General features: G+C 49.2%; 7 protein-coding genes across 13 annotated transcripts; 4 read left to right on the top strand and 3 right to left on the bottom strand.

The window, feature by feature from the left end:
* Nucleotides 1-798: 798 nt before the first annotated feature.
* Nucleotides 799-4011, bottom strand: LOC112348421. 2 transcript variants are annotated; one of them, XM_024680847.1, is made up of 10 exons: nt 3697-4011; nt 3546-3635; nt 3439-3492; nt 3319-3378; nt 2695-3238; nt 2359-2639; nt 1937-2301; nt 1722-1872; nt 1263-1655; nt 799-1209 (listed from the first exon to the last, which is right to left on the bottom strand). In XM_024680847.1, the coding sequence occupies exons 1-5, from the start codon at nt 3946-3948 to the stop codon at nt 3122-3124; spliced, it is 573 nt and encodes a 190-aa protein (XP_024536615.1). In that variant the 5' UTR covers nt 3949-4011; the 3' UTR covers nt 799-1209; nt 1263-1655; nt 1722-1872; nt 1937-2301; nt 2359-2639; nt 2695-3121. The 2 variants fall into 2 exon arrangements, with proteins under 2 accessions (XP_024536615.1, XP_024536614.1); XM_024680846.1 differs by having other exon boundaries at nt 1722-2089; nt 2175-2301.
* Nucleotides 2163-2993, top strand: LOC9645611 (cytochrome P450 90A1). The gene is made up of 5 exons (XM_024680849.1): nt 2163-2198; nt 2245-2323; nt 2382-2491; nt 2538-2653; nt 2709-2993. Exons 1-5 carry the CDS (start codon nt 2181-2183, stop codon nt 2806-2808), a joined length of 423 nt encoding a protein of 140 aa, XP_024536617.1. The 5' UTR covers nt 2163-2180; the 3' UTR covers nt 2809-2993.
* Nucleotides 4012-4046: 35 nt separating the features above from the next.
* Nucleotides 4047-5791, bottom strand: LOC9646005 (indole-3-glycerol phosphate synthase). 2 transcript variants are annotated; one of them, XM_024680845.1, is made up of 11 exons: nt 5721-5791; nt 5476-5638; nt 5233-5412; nt 5087-5161; nt 4989-5033; nt 4760-4924; nt 4634-4712; nt 4498-4580; nt 4358-4426; nt 4196-4300; nt 4047-4109 (listed from the first exon to the last, which is right to left on the bottom strand). In XM_024680845.1, the coding sequence occupies exons 1-10, from the start codon at nt 5753-5755 to the stop codon at nt 4199-4201; spliced, it is 996 nt and encodes a 331-aa protein (XP_024536613.1). In that variant the 5' UTR covers nt 5756-5791; the 3' UTR covers nt 4047-4109; nt 4196-4198. The 2 variants fall into 2 exon arrangements, with proteins under 2 accessions (XP_024536613.1, XP_024536612.1); XM_024680844.1 differs by having other exon boundaries at nt 4052-4300.
* A 120-nt stretch (nt 5792-5911) lies between these two features.
* Nucleotides 5912-11659, top strand: LOC9646004 (calreticulin). Of its 5 annotated transcripts, XM_002975995.2 has the most exons (16): nt 5912-5944; nt 5998-6157; nt 6268-6375; nt 6444-6636; nt 6697-6955; nt 7012-7068; nt 7122-7169; nt 7223-7309; nt 7364-7418; nt 7468-7535; nt 7587-7682; nt 7731-7784; nt 7835-7951; nt 8035-8058; nt 8126-8351; nt 8408-8660. In XM_002975995.2, the coding sequence occupies exons 2-15, from the start codon at nt 6049-6051 to the stop codon at nt 8135-8137; spliced, it is 1287 nt and encodes a 428-aa protein (XP_002976041.2). In that variant the 5' UTR covers nt 5912-5944; nt 5998-6048; the 3' UTR covers nt 8138-8351; nt 8408-8660. The 5 variants fall into 5 exon arrangements, with proteins under 5 accessions (XP_002976041.2, XP_024536611.1, XP_024536609.1 ...); XM_024680843.1 differs by lacking the exons at nt 5912-5944; nt 5998-6157 and having other exon boundaries at nt 6268-6391; XM_024680841.1 differs by lacking the exons at nt 5912-5944; nt 5998-6157; nt 6268-6375; ... (9 more) ...; nt 7835-7951; nt 8035-8058 and adding exons at nt 9651-10878; nt 10934-10984; nt 11044-11142; nt 11201-11347; nt 11405-11659 and having other exon boundaries at nt 8142-8351; nt 8408-8516; nt 8598-9571.
* Nucleotides 11660-12342: 683 nt separating this feature from the next.
* LOC9646002 (agmatine hydroxycinnamoyltransferase 1) lies at nt 12343-14020 on the top strand. The gene has a single exon (XM_002975993.2). It carries the CDS (start codon nt 12565-12567, stop codon nt 13834-13836), a length of 1272 nt encoding a protein of 423 aa, XP_002976039.2. The 5' UTR covers nt 12343-12564; the 3' UTR covers nt 13837-14020.
* A 582-nt stretch (nt 14021-14602) lies between these two features.
* On the top strand, nt 14603-16261 carry LOC9645610 (anthocyanidin 3-O-glucosyltransferase 7). Its single transcript, XM_002975992.2, has 2 exons — nt 14603-15263; nt 15327-16261. The coding sequence occupies exons 1-2, from the start codon at nt 14762-14764 to the stop codon at nt 16205-16207; spliced, it is 1383 nt and encodes a 460-aa protein (XP_002976038.2). The 5' UTR covers nt 14603-14761; the 3' UTR covers nt 16208-16261.
* A 2363-nt stretch (nt 16262-18624) lies between these two features.
* LOC9646001 (agmatine hydroxycinnamoyltransferase 1) lies at nt 18625-19899 on the bottom strand. Its single transcript, XM_002975812.2, has one exon. It carries the CDS (start codon nt 19851-19853, stop codon nt 18660-18662), a length of 1194 nt encoding a protein of 397 aa, XP_002975858.2. The 5' UTR covers nt 19854-19899; the 3' UTR covers nt 18625-18659.
* Between the last annotated feature and the right edge of the window lie 40 nt (nt 19900-19939).

Raw genomic sequence — 19939 nt, 5'->3', positions numbered from 1 at the left:
AAGTGTTCTAGATTCCCAAACCCACCAAACTTCTGCGCTGTGCTTCTTCGTCGAAGGAGCCACGGAAAAAGATTGGATGATGCTTGTAGCCTGTGCGCTCGTCTCCGAGGAAAGCTGTCCATATATTTTATCTCCCTCCCAACTTGACTTTGGCGAAGGATTCTTTAATCGCCCCCAGCCATTGCAAGCTAAAATCTAAAATTTAGATCTCCAATTTGTGTACCTGGCTCTGTCACGAGGGGGACAGCATTGTTTCTGGCAAAAAGAGAGGCCGCGCTAGCGACGTTGGACCCCGCACAAGCAACAAAACACGCGATGCCAGCGCTCCGGGGATAAAAGAAATCGCCTGCCTCCAAAATCCACAGCCGGAGCGTCAGCATTTATGCGCGGTAGCCCGAGAATGCGGGCAGGAAGACGTACCGGATGAAATCCCCGCGCCGCCGCCGACGCCGCCACCGCCGCCGCGCCGCGGAATGTAGAGCGCCTCGCCGCTCCCGATTCCAAGAGCTAGCACCGGGGCGTCGGATCGAGCTCGCTGGCGCTCGCCATTCCCAAACCCTTCTCGAACAAGGAATAGCGCGCACAAAACTTCACTACCTAGAATACGTTCAAGTGTGGATAGATCCTAATCCCACCGCCCGATGGAGCGCGATTACGTAACGGAATGTGTCTCCCGCCGTCCACGTGGCGGGATCGTAGCGGTCACTTTGGCGGGCCAGAAAAGGTAGGAAAAAACGAAAGAGCTACCGTACACTATCGGATTTATCCGAGGCGCGGATAAATCCGAGCAGCGCGACAAAGAACGAACGTCCTTTTCATAATTTTTTCTTTGGGCTGTGGACAAATAATTTACCTAGTTCCTCACGCTCTTTTCTCTCCTTTCCAATAATCGAGCTTAAAGCTCTCGCTGCAAGTTCAAAGCTCTCAAAGTCTTCTAGCAAAAAGAAAGAAGGAACAAAGAAAAGAAATGGAAGCACTGACCTTGAGCTGGATTCTAGCAATGGCTGCTTTGTGTGTTTTCCTGGCGCTCGTCTGGAGATTAATGCTGCCACCATTCATGAATTTGCCACCGGGACGAATGGGCTGGCCTCTCGTCGGCGAGACTCTAGAGTATCTCGCAACCAGGCCGATCGGAGTGCCTCAGCCTTTTATTGCGAAAAGAGTCGCACGGTCTGTTGCTGGATTTGAGGAACTTTGTTCTTTAGCGTCCTGAAAAGAGGAAAGCTTTGTCTTGCAGGTACGGGAGTATCTTCAAGACGCACCTGTTCGGGTGTCCCACGATCGTGACGACTGATCCGGACTTTAACAGGTTTGTCCTCGCCAACGAAGGGAAATTGTTCCAGAGCTCCTATCCCGCTGGCGTTGATCGCGTCCTCGGCAAGTTCTCGATGGTGCAGGCCAGCGGCGAGCTCCACAAGAGGATGCGAGCTTTGACGGTGAGCTTCATGCAAGCCCAGAGCCTCAAGGACAATTTCCTGCAAACAATTCAAGCGCGAGTGATCAGTCTCTTGTCAACTTGGGAGGGACGAGTTGTTAAGATCCAGGACGAAGCACAATCGGTAAGAATGAAGAGAAGGATCCAGGCTTTGACGATCGCTTGCTCTGTGATCAGCTGTCATTCGACTGTATTGTTGGTCACGTCCTGGGCATGGATCCTGGAGCAGAGAACACAAAAACCATAAAGGAGGACTTTTTCAACTTGGTGTACGGCTTGACAATACCTTTGAGAATCCCGGGAACTCGGTACTGGACAGCCATGAAGGTTCAGTTGGATCCTGTTGAATGAAGAATCTTGTACTATTTTGGAGTGACAGGGACGGCAAAACATCGTGAGGCTCGTCGAGCAAATGGTCGCGGAGAGAACGACAAAGCCTTGCACAGCTCGCAAAGATTTCCTTCAACAATTGCTACAGGATGACAATGGAAAGAATCTCACCTTGGAACAGATAAGCGACTTCATCGTGTTCATGCTCTTTGCAGCACACGATACAACAGCGACAGCAATGACCATGGCGATCAAATACCTTCTGGCTAATCCACAAGCGCTAAATCAGCTGCAGGTACGCTGCTCATATTTAGCATCAATATCCTGCAAACCATACATTTAGGAAGAACATCTTGAGATTCGAAGGAACAAAAGGAGTCCAGACGAACCACTAGAATGGAATGATTACCTTCAAATGACCTTCACTCAACACGTAAGTCGCACAGTCCGAAGCTGTTTTTAACTGTAGAGATTAGCAGGTTATAAACGAGACACTGAGGCTCACTAACGTGCTAACATCTGCCCATAGGATAGCTCTGCAAGACGTTCAAACTGAAGGTGAGAGCCCAGACAGAATATAAATTTGGTCTTACTTCCTGAGCGTGAAACTTCATAGAAGGATATGTGATACCGAAGGGCTGGAAAGTGGTTTCCAGTTGGACCACGATACATCTCAATCCAAAACTTTACGCAGAACCATTAGAGTTCAACCCCTGGCGCTGGAAGGTAAACACAAAACTTAACCTGAAGCAGGCTCATAACTTTGCTGCAGACTCAAAGCGTTAAGTACTTCACTCCTTTTAGTGGCGGCCCAAGATTTTGTACCGGATCTGAGCTAGCTAGACTGGAGATCGCGCTTTTGCTGCATTTTATCCTAACCAAATACTCGTAAGAAACAGGAAAACTACATTTAAGAAACGCTAACAAACCTGCTCTTTTCTAGGTTGCACCCTGCTGAAGACGACGAAGCTGTTTATTTTGGAACTGTGAAAATGCGGAAAGGTCTCCCTGTTACTGTCACCAAACTCTCACAGATTCTATAGCTTTCTACAAAAAAAACCGAGCGATAGTTAGTGTCAAAGCAAAATGAAACCACACTTACACATCAGATTAGACTTCTTCGGACAAATAATAAGAGACGTTAGCATGTTAAAACGCGTAGAAAAGAAACTAGCGACAGTGCTTCATGGCTATAACTTGAACGTCAACCAAATTAAAACTTGCTCAAAACTTGTAAGGAACCCAAGCTTGGATTCTCAAGACAAAAAATCTCTCTTGCTGGGAGAACTGAGAGACGACCCTGGTTTCTTGTGAATTTACAAGAACTAGAAACCAAAAGAACCTGGAAAGGAAGCGTCAGTCCTCATCGTCAATTGCCAAGTTCAAGGTGTGCATCCTAAAGCCTGCTTTTTCCATTGTATCTACGATCTCCGACGCAACATTTGTTGCCTGGATGATTGTCTTCTTAGTGAGCTGAAAATGGAGGGTTGGGAACCCGGTGAGGCTTTCGAGCGATATAAAAAACAAAAAAAGAGAGAAGAAGCCCCGCTTACCGAAATGGACGTCAAACCTTCGAATGTAGTTATCCTCACATCACTAACGTCTTCCATTGCCTGGCACGAGAAGAGAAAAATATAAGCAAAGATTGTAAATGGAGATCGAAGATGGCATACCTCTAAAGAGCTTTGGACGATTGGAATCGATACGTCGGGCATGGAGCCTTCGGCCTGTGTGCCACAAGACACCTCTCGTGAAAACTTTAAGAACAAACTCTACAAACCTTGAGCATCATGACGAGCTTCTCTGCTTCCGTTTGTTCTTCTTGCGCTGCTCCCCCAGACTCCTCTTCTTTCGCTGTCTCTGGCTCAACCTACATTCGCCAGGATCTTCAAACAATCCAGGCCTCACGCCACAAAGTGAAAAGATCTGACCTGTGAATCGTCCGCGGCCGCCACAGACGCATCCGAATCGACCGCCGCCTCTGTGGATTCAGCGAAGACGCGAAAGATCCTCCAATGCGGCGTCGGTCCTCTGGGCGCGCGCATCCGCCATTGCTGATGGAGATGAGACTGATGATGCCGGAGAGACAAGCAGGCGCCGCTAACACACCCTAGGGTTTGGACCTGGCAAGAAGAAGCGGGAGAAGGCGCAAGGAGAGGACGAGGCACTAGAGCGGCCGCCATAGCCGGGGAAAATGTGTAGCCGGGGAAAATGCTTGCTCTAAAATCTGCCACGTGGAACCTCTAACCTAAACCCATATTCAATTTTCAAAAACCGCATATTCCATGCCCGGGAAAAACCACGCTTTGTTTATTAGCATCGCTGTACGCCGCGAGAACAGTGCCTTGGGAAATGGAGATGGTGAATATAAGTCCATGGATACATGATCATAGATTTCCATGCGAAAGCTTGAGAGAGCTTGAGACTTACCGATCAAGAAGCCTTTGATTTTGCTTTGGAGATATCTCTTCCATAAAGACCAGCGATCCCAGCTGCCGGATCATTTTGTTTTACCAGAGATTCGCCAACCAAAACCTGAGAAGAAAAGTCTGAGAATCAATACAAGAAAAGCTATCTAGCTATGGTACGCACCGCGCGGACTCCAGCTTTTTGAACGACTGCTATGTCTTCTGGAGTGAAGAGCCCGGATTCTCCCACCACCTAGCACAGAGAAAGGTTTTGTAGATGTTTTCTGTGAGAATTCCCAAGCATTCCCAAGGAAATAGACTAACCATGATTCCCAAAGCATGGATTATATCCATCCTTGCGGTGGTGAGGAGCTTCACGGTGTTGTTAATGTCCACTTTGAAAGTTTCTGCGTGTTTCTTCCCTCACAGTTAGATTGCTGGCAACTCGAATCACGCTTACCAAGATTTCTATTGTTGATACCAATGAGCTCTATTCCAGGTAGCTCCAAAACACGGTCCATCTCTGTTCCATTGTGAACCTAGAAAAAACCCGAGTGAAGATCCAGGTGTGAGCCAGCTTTCTCACCTCAACCAGAGCCGACATGCCGTTTTGTTTCACAACTCTCATCAAGGAACGTAACTCGTCGTCGGTTAAGACAGACGCGATCAAAAGAACCGCGTCGGCTCCCTTTGCACGAGCGTAATATATTTGCCATGGATCAATGATAAACTCCTTACACAGCAGGGGACACTACAAGGAAAATTATCAGCAAACAAAAATAAAAAAACGCTCAAAGTCAAGTAGTATTTCTTGCCTGAACTTGAGCTGCCCGAATCAAGCTTAAGTTCTCGAAGCTCCCCTGAAAATCTCAATATAAATCTCATGTTAAGAAAATCATAAACGCTAGCATGCCTGGAAATATTTTGAATCCGTGAGCACGCTCAAGCAAGAAGCTCCGCCATTCTCGTATGCCTTTGCAATACGAACCTGAAACAAGAAGAGAACTTGATACTTCAGAAACGAGAAAATGAAGAAAAAATCCGCCAAGTAAACTATACCGGATCAAAGTCGGGTTGAATCACCCCTCGACTTGGAGAAGCCTTCTTCACCTCAGCAATCAACGCCGGGAGTCCAGTTTCCGCTGCTCGATCTTTCAAGACTTTCACAAAGTCTCGAGCCGGTCCATCGATCGGAGGAAGCTTTTGTTTCATCTCATACAATGGCAGCTTTTTCTTCATCTGCAAAGGAAAAATCTAGTGTGATCCATCCACAAAAGAATAAGAGAAAGAAAAACAACTTGCCTCGGCAACCTCTGTCTCTTTGTACCAAATAATCTCTTCCAGAATGTTGCGCGGCTTCTCATCTCCATCCTTGAGCACGTAGCCGCTGGGAGCAAGCCTGCGAATCGAAATGCGCTGCCTCGCTAAATCCCTTTGCTTCTGCTCGAAAGCCGACCACGCATCGCTGCTTCTCTACAAGACAAATCCATCAATAGATAGAAAAAATGTAGGCGCCCGGGCCTCGACCGATCGATTATTCGGCTTACCACGCAGCTGATCCGCAATCTTGGACGGACGCCATGGATCCAGTCGAGGCGATTGGCACTGGCGCTCTCTTTGAATCCTAAGCAAGCCATAAACCCTACGAGGATATTCTAAGAGGATGACTTGACTCTTGTTGACTCTCTCGTCCGTCAACGGTCAAGCGTCTCCCGGACGATATTGCCGTGTAGACGAGGGTTCGATCATAGGCCTCTGGGCTCCAGGCAAGGTAGGCTATTTCTTCCGCAACGATCATTCTTTTGCGACGATCGTCTTGTGTAGATCCGCGGCTGGGCTGCATTTCAGCGTAATCCGCTGGATCGGCAGGGAAATATGAGGATTTTCAAGCTCGCGGCCACTCTCCTGCCGGGACTGTTCGCGGTGATCCTCGCGTTTTCTCTTCCGGGCGCCGCGGAAATCTTCTTTGAGGAGCGATTCGACGGTATGGCAGCAGCATTGCTCGAAATGTTTCATAGATTTTGGTGAATCCCTTATTCTCCTCGCTGACCCTGACACACTGTGTGTGGCGTGGTCTCGTGTGTGTTCTTCCAGATGGATGGGAGCATAGCTGGGTGCAATCCGATTGGAAGCGCTCGGATGGTCTAGCCGGGAACTGGCGGCACACGGCCGGGAAATGGCACGGTGATCCTGATGACAAGGGTACGCATTCTTCCATGTAAGCTTGCGCTTGATCTAAGGGTGGTGATATTTCCGTTTGGTTTTCACAGGTATCCAGACATATCCAGATTCTCGTTACTTCGCTATCTCGGCTCAGTTCCCGGTGCTCAATACGAAAGGAAAGACGCTTGTGATTCAGTACTCCGTCAAGCACGAACAAAAGATCGAGTGTGGCGGGGGATACATCAAGTTGCTCAGTGGCTACATGAATCAAAAGCGATTTAGTGGAGATACACCTTACAGGTTGAGATTATAGAGTTGAATTCCTCTCTAACGTTTTTCTCTCTTCCTTTTTCTTTGCAGCATAATGTTTGGTCCCGACATTTGTGGAACTCAAACAAAGAAGATCCACACGATTTTGCAGTATAAGAGCCAGAACTATCCGATTCGGAAGGAAGTTCCTTGCGAGACGGACCAGCTCACTCACGTTTATACGTTGATAATTCGTCCAGACGCGACTTACAGCATCCTCGTCGACAACAGAGAGAGGGATTCGGGCAGTCTCTATACCGACTGGGATATGCTACCTCCAAAGCGGATCAAAGATCCAAACGCTAAAAAGGTTGGTGTGACTTTCGTTTTTAAATTTGTTACGCTTTGCTCTTTGCATTTTTTCAGCCTGCCGATTGGGAGGATAAAGAGTATCTTGTGGATCCAGATGACAAAAAGCCAGAGGTATTTATTCTTCTTCTCGCGATCTTGAGAATATATGCTTGGTTGTAATGCAGGGGTACGACTCCATTCCAGCAGAAATTCCAGACCCAGACTCGACAAAGGTTTTAATTTCCTTGCAATTCTTTTTTTGATCCTTGTCTTTTGGTTTCAACAGCCTGACAACTGGGATGAAGATGAACATGGAGTGTGGAAAGTACCAAACGTGCCTAATCCTGCTTATAGAGGACCATGGAAACCGAAGGTATTATCTTTCTTTTTCCCCCTGAAATGCGTTTATTGAAGCCATTCATTTCAGAAAATAAAAAATCCCAACTATAAAGGAAAATGGTCGCCATGGGCTGACAATCCAGGTATTCTCTCGTCTTGACTTTATTGTTCTTATTGCTGTTCATTCGGCAGAATTTGAGGACGATCCCGACTTGTATGTGTTTCCGAATCTCAAGTACATCGGTATAGAACTTTGGCAGGTAAAAGCACAATTATCTCATTTAACGAAGGAACGCTAAGCGCATTGACAGGTGAAATCCGGAACTCTCTTCGACAATATCCTTGTATGTGATGATCCTGAATATGCCCGATCGGTGGCAGAAGCTACGTGGGGTGCCAACAAGGATGTAAGTTATCACACTCATGATTCTCCTTAAACTTGCTGCATTTTGCAGTTGGAGAAAGAGGCTTTTGATGAATCTGAGAAGCGGAGACAGGAACAAGAGGAGGTACAGACTTTTGCATCATCGTAGATGACGGTTTTACATCGTGAATCTAGAAAGAGGCGGCGGCGCACAGAGCTGAAAGGGACCGTAGAAGATCGAGACACGACGACGACTACCACTACAGGCGCAAGGAGCGCATGAGGGATCGGATGAGAAGAAGACATCGACTGGTTCGTAGTGATTCTTTTCCTTTCCGTGTGGTGCTCTACATTTACACGTCGTGGTTTTGCTTTTTTCCATTTCCTGGCCGCAGGATGATGACGACGATGATTATCATGTGAGCATCTTCTTTTTTGCAAAAGGCTCCTATTCAACCTTGCTAACGCTGTTGTCACTTCGTGCAGGATGAACTGTAAGAGGCTGGCCGGCACTTTCCTCTTTTCAGAGGTGCTGGTTTGAAATATACTTGGAGAATGAATGGACACGGGATGGGTGAATGGACAGACCATCGCGAAGTTGAGCTTTTCATTACTCTCGTCCCACTCCTCCAACATCTACGTCGTTGTGATGCAAGCCAAAGCCGCGCCTTGGTGAGCAAGAGTGACGTCTCAACCCCGAAGTAAACGCGCTGTGAGCTTTCCACACTTAGGCGTGATGCTGAGGCACTAACTGTTACATTTTTCTAGGAGGCGTCGCTGTCGATGCCACGATTGGATGCTCCTCTGTGAGCCTTACGGAAGCGGCCGCGGGATAAGAGAGATTGGTTTTTCCAAACTCACGCAAAGATTTAAACCGGTGCGTTTCCTTCCCTTTCAGAGCTTTTGTCTTTAAGTTTCGAGACAGGGATTGTTTTGTTTTAATGCTTCGATGCGTCAGTTTGATCCGCTGCTGGCCTAGCAACCTTGCAAGCAAGCAACAGTGCTTGTTTCTTCCCTTGTTCGTCGTGTTTGGTGACTCGAAGAAGAGAGAAAAAAAGAAAAACTTGGCTCTCTGGGCTTGTATGCTTGTGGCTTTGCTTGCTCGGTTGGGTTCGTAGGTAGCTGTATGGTTGAAGCATTCATTGTTTTGAGTTTAAAGTCTTCTCTTTGTGGATTCCTTTCGTGGCGAGATATAGTCTCGAAGCTCTCGGTGGACGCAAAAACTATAAACTATGGAGAAATCTCTAAAGAACAGTGTGCTTGATACTCCTTGGTTTGTGCCGGATTGAAAAGATTGGAATTTGGCTTGCTTTGCTTGGAAGTGGTGGTGGTGCTTGTGTCCATTGATTGCTACGGGGGAGAGCATTGCATTGTTGCCGCGAATAATTGCCTGGAGTGGAAAAGTCTAAAGCTTCTCTCGTGGACGGCTGGGATCTCTTGCCGCCTATCCGACGGTAACAATCGCGAGCTCTATTTTACGGCAGTTTTGAGGTTAACTATTACGGGCATATTCTATTTTATTTTCTTTTGGTGTTGGCGTACGAAGGCTCGGGTTTAACAATGTATGGGTGGGAATAAAAGAATGAAAGACGCCAAAAAAGAAGGTGAGAGAGAAGAGGAGCGTCTCGAGTGATCCGGCCAGGGCACCGCGCGAGGGATTGGATGGAGTGGAGCTCGGCTATGGCGCTGCGCTAGCGCTGGTTGGGGACATCGTCGCCGGTGAAATACGATTCTAGGTCTCCTCCTCTCTCTCTCCCTCCCTCCCTTTGCTCGTAATCGCCTGTCGCGGAAGATTCAAGGAAGATTTTCCGTCCGCCGCCAGTACGAAAGATTTGATGCATCGGTGTGGCAAATGTGAGGGATCGTCTCAGTCTACACGGCAGGGATGATGGAAGCTCACGGATTGCGCGTGGAGGATCTTGTCGGCTAGAGGTAAAATCACCTTTGTGTTTTTCTTTTTCTCGTTTTTTTTTTTTTTTTTCCTTCTTTGATGATCTCGCGTTTGTTTCAGGAGCTACAATTCCCTTGAGTTAGAACCCGAAAGAATGGAGAGGTCAAGGCAGCAAAGGCGATGGAATACAGGGCAATTGATGAAGAGCTTGGATGAATCGCAATTACCAAGGTCTGTAGAGCCCAGTAGTAGCCATGGGAGGAACCTCGCATCAAGGCTGGGAATGACGGAGGTCTCGTGCTTTCCCAGCTCCCGATCAAGACGAGCATCCAACAGGATGGAGTTTCTTAGAGACAACACAGCGGGGTCATCGAACTCACGGAGGAGGATGGAAACGGGCAAGATAAACTCCGAGCGGGGGAAAGGAATTCGCATCATAAACAACGAACTGGCCCGTGAAAGAGAAGATCACGCGGCCGCCAGCCTTTCCGACGAGGACGAGCAAGTCTTTGATCTGTCGCTGCTGGAAGGAGCCTCCTACCCGAACGTTTTGGGGGCAGGGACGAGCATGAGAAGCTTGAGTTGCAAGCGAAAGAGCTCTTCGTTTGTTCGCGGCAGCACAAGCACTGGAAGTGGCGGCTCCGGCAAGGCAAAGATGGCGGAAGAGCAAGCTCTAAGAAACCAAAGAGGACTTCATAACTTGCGAAGGTCGTCAACTTCGATAGACGGGCAGAGGCTAAAGGTTTCCAGGAGGAATGCCGATGCTCCAGAAGGCGGGGCCTCCTCTTCCTCGTCGCCACTGCGTTTGTCAAGAGACTCAACCGCGCCGGACCACGATCGGTTACTAAGTTCCGCGAGCTCACTCACAAGAAGGCCGGCTGGTGGCACTGTCGACACGCGTGGCCGGAGTCGTAATTATGATCCAAGCAGCTCGGCCGAAACGGTCCCGAGGAGCGTGAGGAGTGCGCTGCATCCTCCGGAACGATCGACATTTGCGAGAAGGGATTCCAGAGAAACGCCGGAATCGAGCAGCCAGGCCTTTACAAAACGGAACATCTCGAACTGTTTTGGAAGCGGTCGAAGATCGCCATCTCCGAGGCCGATTGGTGGCCATGAGAGAGGCTCCCGCCACCTTGCTGCTTCGAGCTCGAATCCAGTGCAAGCTCCGCCATCCTCGTTGCTCTCGGCGGCACTGGAAGCAGCGGCGACGCCCTCGTCCTCGAGCTCGTTTCGCCAACAAGGTGGCCAAGTTTCCTCGAGCGGTGACAACAATCAGTGGTCGACACCAACAATGGCTTCTGGGTGGGAGTACCATCGTCCCCGGCTCATGGCGGAAGGCCTCGCGAAGGTAAAAAAGAGAAAGCTTCCTCTGTTGATCACTTCTTCGGGAACTTGCTATCCAGATCCTATTGGCGTTGGAGCGGGTTGAAAACGACGAGGAGTTGACGCATGAGGTGAGGGAAAGCTGTTTTTGGCAGTCTAGGTTCTATAGGCCTAAGATGATTTTTTGCAGCAGCTGTTGATGCTGGAAGCCACCGTCTTGTTTGGCGGGATGGCGGTCCACGATCGCCACAGCGACTGGAGGATGGACGTCGATAACATGACCTACGAAGTAAGCTCCGAGTTTTCACAAAAAGGAAGTTCTAAACTGGAAGAAACTCGGCTCGCAGGAGCTCCTCGCTCTCGAAGAGAAGATGGGAAACGTAAGCATTGGAGTGAGCGAGGAGAGGATAGCGCATGGATTGCAAAAGTGTCGATTCAGTACGCTGTTTGCCGGGTGCGGGCAGGATGGGGAGCTCAAGTGTAGCATTTGCCAGGTGAAAAAAACTGCGATTCTGGAACAGGAGATCTAAACGTTTGGCTCTCGCTTCCAGGAGGAGTATCGCAATGGCGAGCAGCTGGGGCGGATCGAGTGTGGTCACAAGTTCCACATCGGTTGTATCAAGCAGTGGCTTGGACATAAGAACTTATGCCCGATCTGCAAGGCCACAGCAGTGTCGTGATTTCGCGCACGTCAACTTGTGAGTTTCACGTCCTTGTTCTTTCATTCCACACACATCCTAGTTTTTAGAAAGAATAAACTCTAGACTTTTCTTTCAATGGCATTTTAAAGCAGGAATTCTCGAGACTATCTTTGTTTTCCGAAGTCAATAATAGACTTTAAAGGTGAGAGAAACTCCTGGAAACTACGCAGGCTTCGTTTCGCCATCCAGAGAAATATCTTCGTTTCATTGGGCCGTCCAGAGAAATATCTTTGCAGGAGCTTCTCGAGAGGATGGGGGTGGTGAGCACTGGATTGAGCGAAAAATCGATAGCTCGTAGCTTACTAAAGTGTGGAAGTTCTCGGGATGGCGAGCACAAGTGTAGCATCTGCCAGGTAAAGAACTTTGACTAAGAGTTTGAGGCATTGTTTTCCAGGAGGACTTTTGGAATGGCGAGGATCTGGGCGAGATCGATTGCGGTCACAAGTTCCACGTAAACTGTATCAAGCAGTGGCTTGTACGCAAGAACTTCTGCCCAATCTGCAAAGTCACAGCAATGTGACAAGAGAAAGTTGGTGGGATCCAAGCGTTATGCTAGTAGTCTTTCCATTTCGCTTTCATGGATCGCTCAGGACCAACGGTGGCGATTTGCCCACGCGAGGAAACTTCTAAAGATTCGAATCAAGCGTCCAGGCAAGTTGGAGCGTATGGTCTACGTAGGGAGTGGGTACGAATACGTAGACGTGGCGAGAGATCCATCGCTCGCGCGTGACCGCGAGAGCGAGAGATCACTCGTCCTCCACGCAAGTCGCGAGACGCCAGGCGCAAATAATGGCTGTGTCAGGCGGGCACGACACAGTAGAATCTCCCCCTCCGAAACAATCCAAGCATTGTGGAAGAACCATAGCCACCCTTTGAGTTAGCTTAAGAAACACCCATATAATCTCTTCCTCTCCCCGAGAGCTTTCTTCTTTGTAGATCTTGGAGCGCGAGCGAGAGAGCGATTACTTCTTCTTCTCGATCGTCTTCTTCTTTGCGATCGTTTCTTGGCAATGGAGATCCACTCGCGGATGTGCGTGGCCAAGTCCGTCCCCGCCACCGCCCCTCCGCTGGTCCTCCTCACGCCGCTCGACCTCTTCCACACCAGCCAGATGCCCATCGTCCTCTTCTACGAGAACGCCCCCGCCGGAGCAGCCGCGCGCATCGAGTCGGGGCTCGCAACCGTGCTGGATCACTTCCCGGAGCTGGCGGGGCGGATCGGGCGCGACGAGCTGGGCCGCCACTGCATCCATCTCAACAACGAAGGCGCGATCTTCGTCGAGGCGGTGTGCTCCTCCGAGCTGGCTCCCTTCCTGGACAAGCGCGGCAACGACGTCAAGGATCTCGTCGGCTCGTCGACGCTGGAGCTGGGCGATGGGATGAACCGCGTGCCGCTCATCATCCAGGTGACGCGCTTCGCTTGCGGGGGGCTGGCCCTCAGCTGGGAGGGACACCACCGCGTGTGCGATGGCTCCGCCCACACGCAGTTCTTGCTCAACTGGGCATCTGCTGCAAGAACCGGATCCCTCACTCCAGGATTCGTCCCGCTCATCCACGACCGATCTTTCTTGTCTCCCAGAGATCCCCCGGTCGTGGAGGATCCACTAGTGGAGTTCGTCCACAAGCCCATGTCGCGCACCACCGTCCCGGGGCAAGAGGTCCTCACTCTCACGGAAAACTTGACGAGCAAGCAGATCTCCCACCTCAAATCTCTCTGCGGGAACAAATACACCACCTACGAGACTTTGAGCGCGCACTTCTGGAGGTGCATGACCGCGGCCAGGGACTTCGAAGACCGGAGCACTCTGGTCGGGCATTTTTGTCCCGCGAATGGTCGTTCCATCCTCAATGCCCCGCCCGGGTTTTTTGGCAACGCCATTTACCACACCTTCGTGCAGACGAGCGCCGCGGATCTGCTGGATGGATCACTGGAGCACGCCGCGGGGCTCATCCGGCAGGCCGTCAAGCGCGCCAGCAACCGGGTGTTTCTCGAGTCGGTGATTGACTACCTTGCGCTGGAGCAGGCGGGCGAGGATGATCGGCCGCCGCAGGCCGAGGCCAAGGACCAGAGCTGGATCCCGAATGTCATGATCCCGTGCTGGTCGAGGTTTCCGCTGTATGAGGTTGACTTTGGGTTTGGCGATCCGTTCCGGTTCTCCACCGTGAATGTGGGGATCGAGGGGGTGTTCACGATTGGGCCGCCGCGCAAGGACGGGATCACGGAGGTGCTCATCAATGTGCGCAAGGAGCACGCCCAGAGCCTGCTCGCTCACCTCGGCAACTAAGCGGACTCTCTCGCTCTTGAGTCTTGCTTGTATCATGTATTGTTTTCTTTCATTTTGATCGTCTTTATGTTATTATTATTATTATTATTCTTGTTCTTGTTCTTGTTTTTGTTCTTGTTCTTGTGTTCTTGTTCTTGTTCTTGTTCTATTTGTTACTCAGTAATAAGAAAATGATCTTGACGTACGGAGCCCAGGCACTGCGAAACGATGTGAACACAACAGGAATGAATGATACGTGAGAGGTCAAGCAAGTAACGTATGGGCCACTGCCGGAACTTTTACTTTTTTAACAACGCGCAGCAGGCAACGTCTCCAGGAAAGCTGGAAGCATTGATTTGTTTATTTGATTTGTGTCAGACGGATCACGAGATCGCTTTCCAAGTAACATTGATTCGAATGCGTGTTGGTTTGTCCAAATGCCACCACCAGGCATCAGTTTGGCTGCTGACAAAAAGTCTTCATTCATGCCTTCCATCAGATACAACAACATTTAGCGCTATAATATTTTTCTATAAAATCGGGATCGTTTGAGAGCAACAGCGTTCCAACCAGCCAGGTGCGCTCTTTGTTTTCTGGCCTTCAATTGATTCCGTGAACATGGCCTAGTCTATAGTGTTGCATCATTTCTTGAAAACGAGTTTTAGGTCTTGCAATAATACCTTTGGGACCCCCGATGATCGCTTTCTATTTCCTCGCACTGGAGGTGGAGACTTTGTGGTATGATAGTGTGGGGCGATGTCCATCCTCAAGTAGTTACCGAGGAAGTAGGATTTCCAAATCAGAGATAGCTCAAACTTGCGTGATAGTTTCATGGGCTGCGTGGCAACAAGAGAGCCACAGCAGTATCGTGAAAGCAATGCAAGCTCCAATTACTCGCAAACCCTAAGAACATTTGTTAAAAGTATCTTGGAATCGAGGGAAAACGATGGCTCCCACCAAGCAGCGCCACCACACCGTAGTGCTGGTGCCGGCGACTGGATTCGGGCACCTCAACCCGGCGCTAGAGCTCGCCCGGCAGCTCGCCCACCGGGCAGTCGAGGTAACTATCATTGTCTTCCACGAGCACCTCCCCGTCGCCCAACGCCGGGTGCTCAAGTCCCCCGGTTTCGACACCGCTCGCGCCAGCATCCGCCTCGTCCCATTCCCGGAGCCACTGCGCGGCGACAACCCCTCGCAGCCCATCGCGGCGCTGACCCAGGTGATCCGGGAGGAGTTCAAGCTAGATCTAGATCAAGCAGCAGTCCCAGCAGAGAATGGGAAGGTCACGAAGCCCAGCCTCCTCATCTCGGATTGCTTCGTCAAGTGCCAGGACACCGCCGACGAGCTCCATATTCCACGGGTGGTGTTCTGGACCGCCGCCACTCTGAGCGAGAGCATCTTCGCCAGCGTCCCACTGCTCATATCCACGGGCCACATCCCAGTCCACAGTTAAGTCAACACTTCTCATTGACTAAAACTCGGGCCGTTGACTAACCTCGGCTTGCTTGCAGCGAGCCCACACAAGGACGAGATCGTCTCGGTCCTGCCCGGAATGCCGGTGCCGCTCGCCACCACCCGGCTACCACTCTGCTTCTACGGCGTCGACCACGATTTCTCTCCGTTCGCGATCGCTTGCTTCGAGAACTCATCGCGAGCGCAGGGATTCCTGGCCAATACCGTCGAGGAGATCGAGGCCGAGGTGGTGGCCGTCCAGCGCAGCCAGCTCCAGCGCTACTTCCCAGTCGGCCCCCTCATCCCGCCCGAGGTCCTTGAGGACGCGGTGGATCACCCGGTCATCCACTGGCTGGATGGAAAGCCACCGCTCTCGGTGCTCTACATCGCGTTTGGGACGGAATCCATCCTCCCGCTCCACCAGTTTGAGAAGCTGGTCGCCGGGCTGGAGTCGAGCAAGCGGGCGTTTGTGTGGAGCATGAGAAAGGTGGTACCCGAGGCCGAGGACGAGTTCTACGACTCGGTGAAGAGGAGGCTGGCTGGGCAGGGGCTTGTCGTGGATTGGGCTCCCCAGAGAGCTATCCTGGATCATCCATCCATCGGCGGCTTCTTTACGCACTGCGGGTGGAACTCGACGCTGGAGGCGCTGTGCGCTGGGGTGCCGACGCTGTGCTGGGCGTTTGGCGCAGAGCAAAACATGAACAGCCTGCTCATGACGCACAAGTGGGGGATCGGTGTGGAGGTCGGGCACGGGCCGGATTGCGACGTGAACGAGCGGGGTATTGCGGCGGCGATCGAGGGGCTACTGGCGGGGGAGGAGGGAGCCGCGATGAGGAAAAGGGCGATGGAGATGAAGGGAGTGGTGGCGGCGGCGATGGAGCCGGGAGGGTCGTCTTACGAGAGCATGAACGAATTCGTGAGGACCTTTTGTCCAATGTAAATTGAAGATGTTTATAATTATTAAGATCATTGACTGATCAAATGTTCGATGGAATTTAGAAGTGTACAGGAGGGAAACTAGGAAGAATTCTGCGAGGACAGCATCTACCTTGAACTCTCCAGTGAAGACATACAAGGGATCGATCGCTTTTAATTTCTTGACACCTCAATAGGACCGATCATCACCAAATAATGATTTTGTCTTTTGAGCAGATACTTGGAAGTATTGATGGATAGTGTGTAGCGTTTACCTGCTAGAACTCGACAAGTCAAAAAAAAAATGTTAGGAGTCGGTGAGCCTGCTTTGCTCGTTTTTAAAATACTGCGCTTATCATGCACTTTTCTTTTCTTTTCTTTTCTAAGTTCTTGGACTTAGCAGATCGTTTCATAGCCAGGTTTCTTGACCTCCAAAGCTACAGTTTTTGCCTGTTTTATCATTCTTATCGCCACAGCATAAAGATCCTTCACGATTGGAGGCTCTTCAACGTGATTCCTCACAGGAAGTACCACAGTGACATGTACATTCTCGATTTTCGTTTTGCTAGGGCCAAGCTGGCAGGCTGGCTTTACAACTACATTTTCCTCTCTCGAATTGCGTTTAAGGTGTGAAATCATTGTTAAGCTCACCATGGCAGCTGCTGGAAGAGCGCTGCCCAAGGCTAGTGGAATTCCGAAATGGTGTCTCAGAAAGAATTTTGACCAGACCACGATGATTAGATAAGATTATCAGCCTCCAGATCCCAAAACTCGAGCGATGGCGAGCCGACTAGCTATCTAAATTATAACTTACAAATAATATTATTGAGCTTTTGCAATGCGAAGCTTGAATAACAATATTACTGTGTTCACTTCTTAATTATCCTAAATATTAATAACATATTTTATGTGTATGAATATACATGTATTATATTACAAGTAAATATGAATCACATCTGAACTATTCAATTGGGACTGAATCTAGTTAAAACTCACATTAGTAGGTAAAGGGTTGGCAGAATCCTTCCTTATTTGTGTTCAAAATTGTTCTACTTTGTTTATTCCCTCATTCTTTCTATTAAATTTAGATTTTTTATTTTCATTCTTTTCTTATAACAAACTCTTAAAATATAAAACATTTATGTGTATTACATTGTAGCAACATTAGTATATACTATTTTAACTTATGATTTATCCAGCCAAGCTTAAATAATTTTGCAAGAAAAAAAGGTTTAGATCATTTTATATGTTAGAGAGCATTATGTTTAGTTTCTATGTTCAGCATAAAACACTTATAAATTAATAAAAAAATTATAAGAATACTTAAAATCTTGTTGATATTTTCCATATTGATGAAGGCATCTGATATTTTAGTTGTTAATTAATTTGGTAAATTTCTTGATTAGTTTATGCCTCTCAATACTGGCAATGATGTTCTGCATCAGAGAACTCACTGCTAAAATAAATAAATAAATAAAAGAAGCAATAAAGATTTTAACACTTGACACAAGGATGTCCTCACTAGAAAACTTCAGAATGCCTATTTAAGTAAGAATTCTTTTACTCCCAAATACAAATACTAAATTCTTATCTTTATCATAAGTTGTGAAGGGAGAAACATTTATAATTAAAGAAGAATTTTAAGATATATATCACTATGACCATTCAGTGATATAAATTATCTCAACTCCATCACAATCAAAGAGTAGCTCCAATATTGACAGTGTTGTGTGGACATTGTAGGCCATTTTTGTGCTATGAAAGGTACATTATATATAGCCATACTCTTGAAAACTAATTAGTTAAAAATTTAAATATGGTATTAGGGCTTTACAAATATAAAACATTTATATTCTTAGAATAGTTTCTAGGACCAGCCACGAGGCCTTTTTTCAGCCTTTGAATGTTGTGTTGCATTCAATCGATGGAAATGGTGAGACGTATGAATCAAGCAAAAGCACTCTGTCATGAAATGTCAGGTAAAAAAAAGGTGTTTTAGTATGCAATTCTTGCTGGTTTTGGTGGTAAATTCCATACTGCCAAGGTAAAATTCAAAACACCTACCTCAATTAAGTAGAGATTGGTCAAGCCAAAAATTTGTTTGATCTCCAGCTTGTTAACATGCCAGCCCAAGAAGGATCTAATAAATTGGAATCTAATGTTAGATAGCTCATGAGAAATGGTTGTAACTAACAAGCCATAAATCATTTCAACTCACTTAAGCTTGATATAGTGATTCCAAATAAGATTTTGTTTCTGGTGGTTTAGATCACATGTGGTAACATAAGACAACAATGTTGTCTCCGTCATAGTCCCAAATCAACAACTGCTAAAGGCAAAGAAACTGCTATGGAATAAGTAATTTTGAACTGATTAGTACTTCAAAGCTAAAAAGTGGCCACTAAGAATCTGGATCCTGACGAGTAGTTAACATATTGACTCTGTAGAAAAATAAATCTATCAAGCAACGTTTAAATCTAGAAATATCCCTGAGTACAGTTGCCAAGGTGAGTGAGCAAGCTCTGGGCGTGCTCCTTGCGCACATTGATGAGCACCTCCGTGATTCCCTCCTTGCGCGGTGGCCCAATCGTGAACGCCCCCTCAATCCCCATATTCACAGTGGAGAACCGGAATGGATTGCCAAACCCAAAGTCAACCTCATATAATGGAAACTTCGACCAGCACGGGATCATGACATTTGGGATCCAGCTCTGGTCCTTGGCCTCGGGCTGCGGCGGCTGGGCATCTTCACTCGCTTGCTCCAGCGCCAGGTAGTCGATCACCGACTCGAGGAACACACGGTTGCTGGCGCGCTTGACGGCCTGCCGGATGAGCCCCGCGGCGTGCTCCAGCGATCCATCCAGCAGATCCGCGGCGCTCGTCTGGACAAAAGTGAGGTAAATGGCGTTACCAAAAAACCCGGGCGGGGCATTGAGGATGGAACGACCATTCGCAGGACAAAAATGCCCGACCAGAGTGCTCCGGTCTTCGAAGTTCCTGGCTGCGGTCATGCACCTCCAGAAGTGCGCACTCAGTGTTTCGTAGGTGGTGTATTTGTTCCCGCAGAGAGATTTGAGGTGGGAGATCTGCTTGCTCGTCAGGTTTGACGTGAGAGTGAGGACCTCTTGCCCCGGGACGGTGGTGCGCGACATTTTCTTGTGGATGAACTTTACTAGTGGATCCTCCACGACCGGGGGATTTCTGGGAAACAAGAAAGATCGGTCGTGGATGAGCGGGACGAATCCTGGAGTGAGGGATCCGGTTCTTGCAGCATATGCCCAGTTGAGCAAGAACTGCGTGTGGGCGGAGCCATCGCACACGCGGTGGTGTCCCTCCCAGCTGAGGGCCAGCCCCCCGCAAGCGAAGCGCGTCACCTGGATGATGAGCGGCACGCGGTTCATCCCATCGCCCAGCTCCAGCGTCGACGAGCCGACGAGATCCTTGACGTCGTTCCCGCGCTTGTCCAGGAAGGGAGCCAGCTCCTCGGACGCGCATACCGCCTCGACGAAGATCGCGCCTTCGTTGTTGAGATGGATGCAGTGGCGGCCCAGCTCGTCGCGCCCGATCCGTCCAGCGAGCTCCGGGTAGTGATCCAGCACGGTTGCCAGCCCCGATTCGATGCGCGCCGCCGCCCCGGCGGGGGCGTTCTCGTAGAAGAGGACGATGGGCATCTGGCTGGTGTGGAAGAGGTCGAGCGGCGAGAGGAGCACCACGCGAGGGACGGAGGCGGGGACGTCGGACTTGGCCACGCACATCC

Source organism: Selaginella moellendorffii, unplaced genomic scaffold, assembly GCF_000143415.4.
Source record: "Selaginella moellendorffii unplaced genomic scaffold, v1.0 SELMOscaffold_29, whole genome shotgun sequence".
NCBI lineage: Eukaryota > Viridiplantae > Streptophyta > Lycopodiopsida > Selaginellales > Selaginellaceae > Selaginella > Selaginella moellendorffii.
Note: the sequence above shows the minus strand (reverse complement) of the source record. Positions and strands in the feature narration are given on the sequence as shown.

Bases quoted from the DNA above. Each gene is read 5' to 3' on its own strand.
- LOC9646004 (XM_024680842.1), top strand. From the start codon at position 9,685: ATGGAGAGGTCAAGGCAGCAAAGGCGATGGAATACAGGGCAATTGATG. The intron at 10,879-10,933 runs GTAAAAAAGAGA...CTTGCTATCCAG, and splicing joins TGGCGGAAGGCCTCGCGAAG to ATCCTATTGGCGTTGGAGCG. The intron at 10,985-11,043 runs GTGAGGGAAAGC...GATTTTTTGCAG, and splicing joins ACGAGGAGTTGACGCATGAG to CAGCTGTTGATGCTGGAAGC.
- LOC112348421 (XM_024680847.1), bottom strand. From the start codon at position 3,948: ATGGCGGCCGCTCTAGTGCCTCGTCCTCTCCTTGCGCCTTCTCCCGCT. The intron at 3,636-3,696 runs GTCAGATCTTTT...TGGCGAATGTAG, and splicing joins CGGCCGCGGACGATTCACAG to GTTGAGCCAGAGACAGCGAA. The intron at 3,493-3,545 runs GTTTGTAGAGTT...TGTGGCACACAG, and splicing joins AGCTCGTCATGATGCTCAAG to GCCGAAGGCTCCATGCCCGA.
- LOC9645610 (XM_002975992.2), top strand. From the start codon at position 14,762: ATGGCTCCCACCAAGCAGCGCCACCACACCGTAGTGCTGGTGCCGGCG. The intron at 15,264-15,326 runs GTTAAGTCAACA...GCTTGCTTGCAG, and splicing joins GGGCCACATCCCAGTCCACA to CGAGCCCACACAAGGACGAG.
- LOC9645611 (XM_024680849.1), top strand. The intron at 2,492-2,537 runs GTAAACACAAAA...ACTTTGCTGCAG, and splicing joins TCAACCCCTGGCGCTGGAAG to ACTCAAAGCGTTAAGTACTT. The intron at 2,654-2,708 runs GTAAGAAACAGG...GCTCTTTTCTAG, and splicing joins TTTATCCTAACCAAATACTC to GTTGCACCCTGCTGAAGACG.
- LOC9646002 (XM_002975993.2), top strand. From the start codon at position 12,565: ATGGAGATCCACTCGCGGATGTGCGTGGCCAAGTCCGTCCCCGCCACC.
- LOC9646001 (XM_002975812.2), bottom strand. From the start codon at position 19,853: ATGCCCATCGTCCTCTTCTACGAGAACGCCCCCGCCGGGGCGGCGGCG.
- LOC9646005 (XM_024680845.1), bottom strand. From the start codon at position 5,755: ATGGCGTCCGTCCAAGATTGCGGATCAGCTGCGTG. The intron at 5,162-5,232 runs GTATAGTTTACT...TTCTTGTTTCAG, and splicing joins TTCAACCCGACTTTGATCCG to GTTCGTATTGCAAAGGCATA. The intron at 4,427-4,497 runs GTTAGTCTATTT...TCTCTGTGCTAG, and splicing joins TCCATGCTTTGGGAATCATG to GTGGTGGGAGAATCCGGGCT.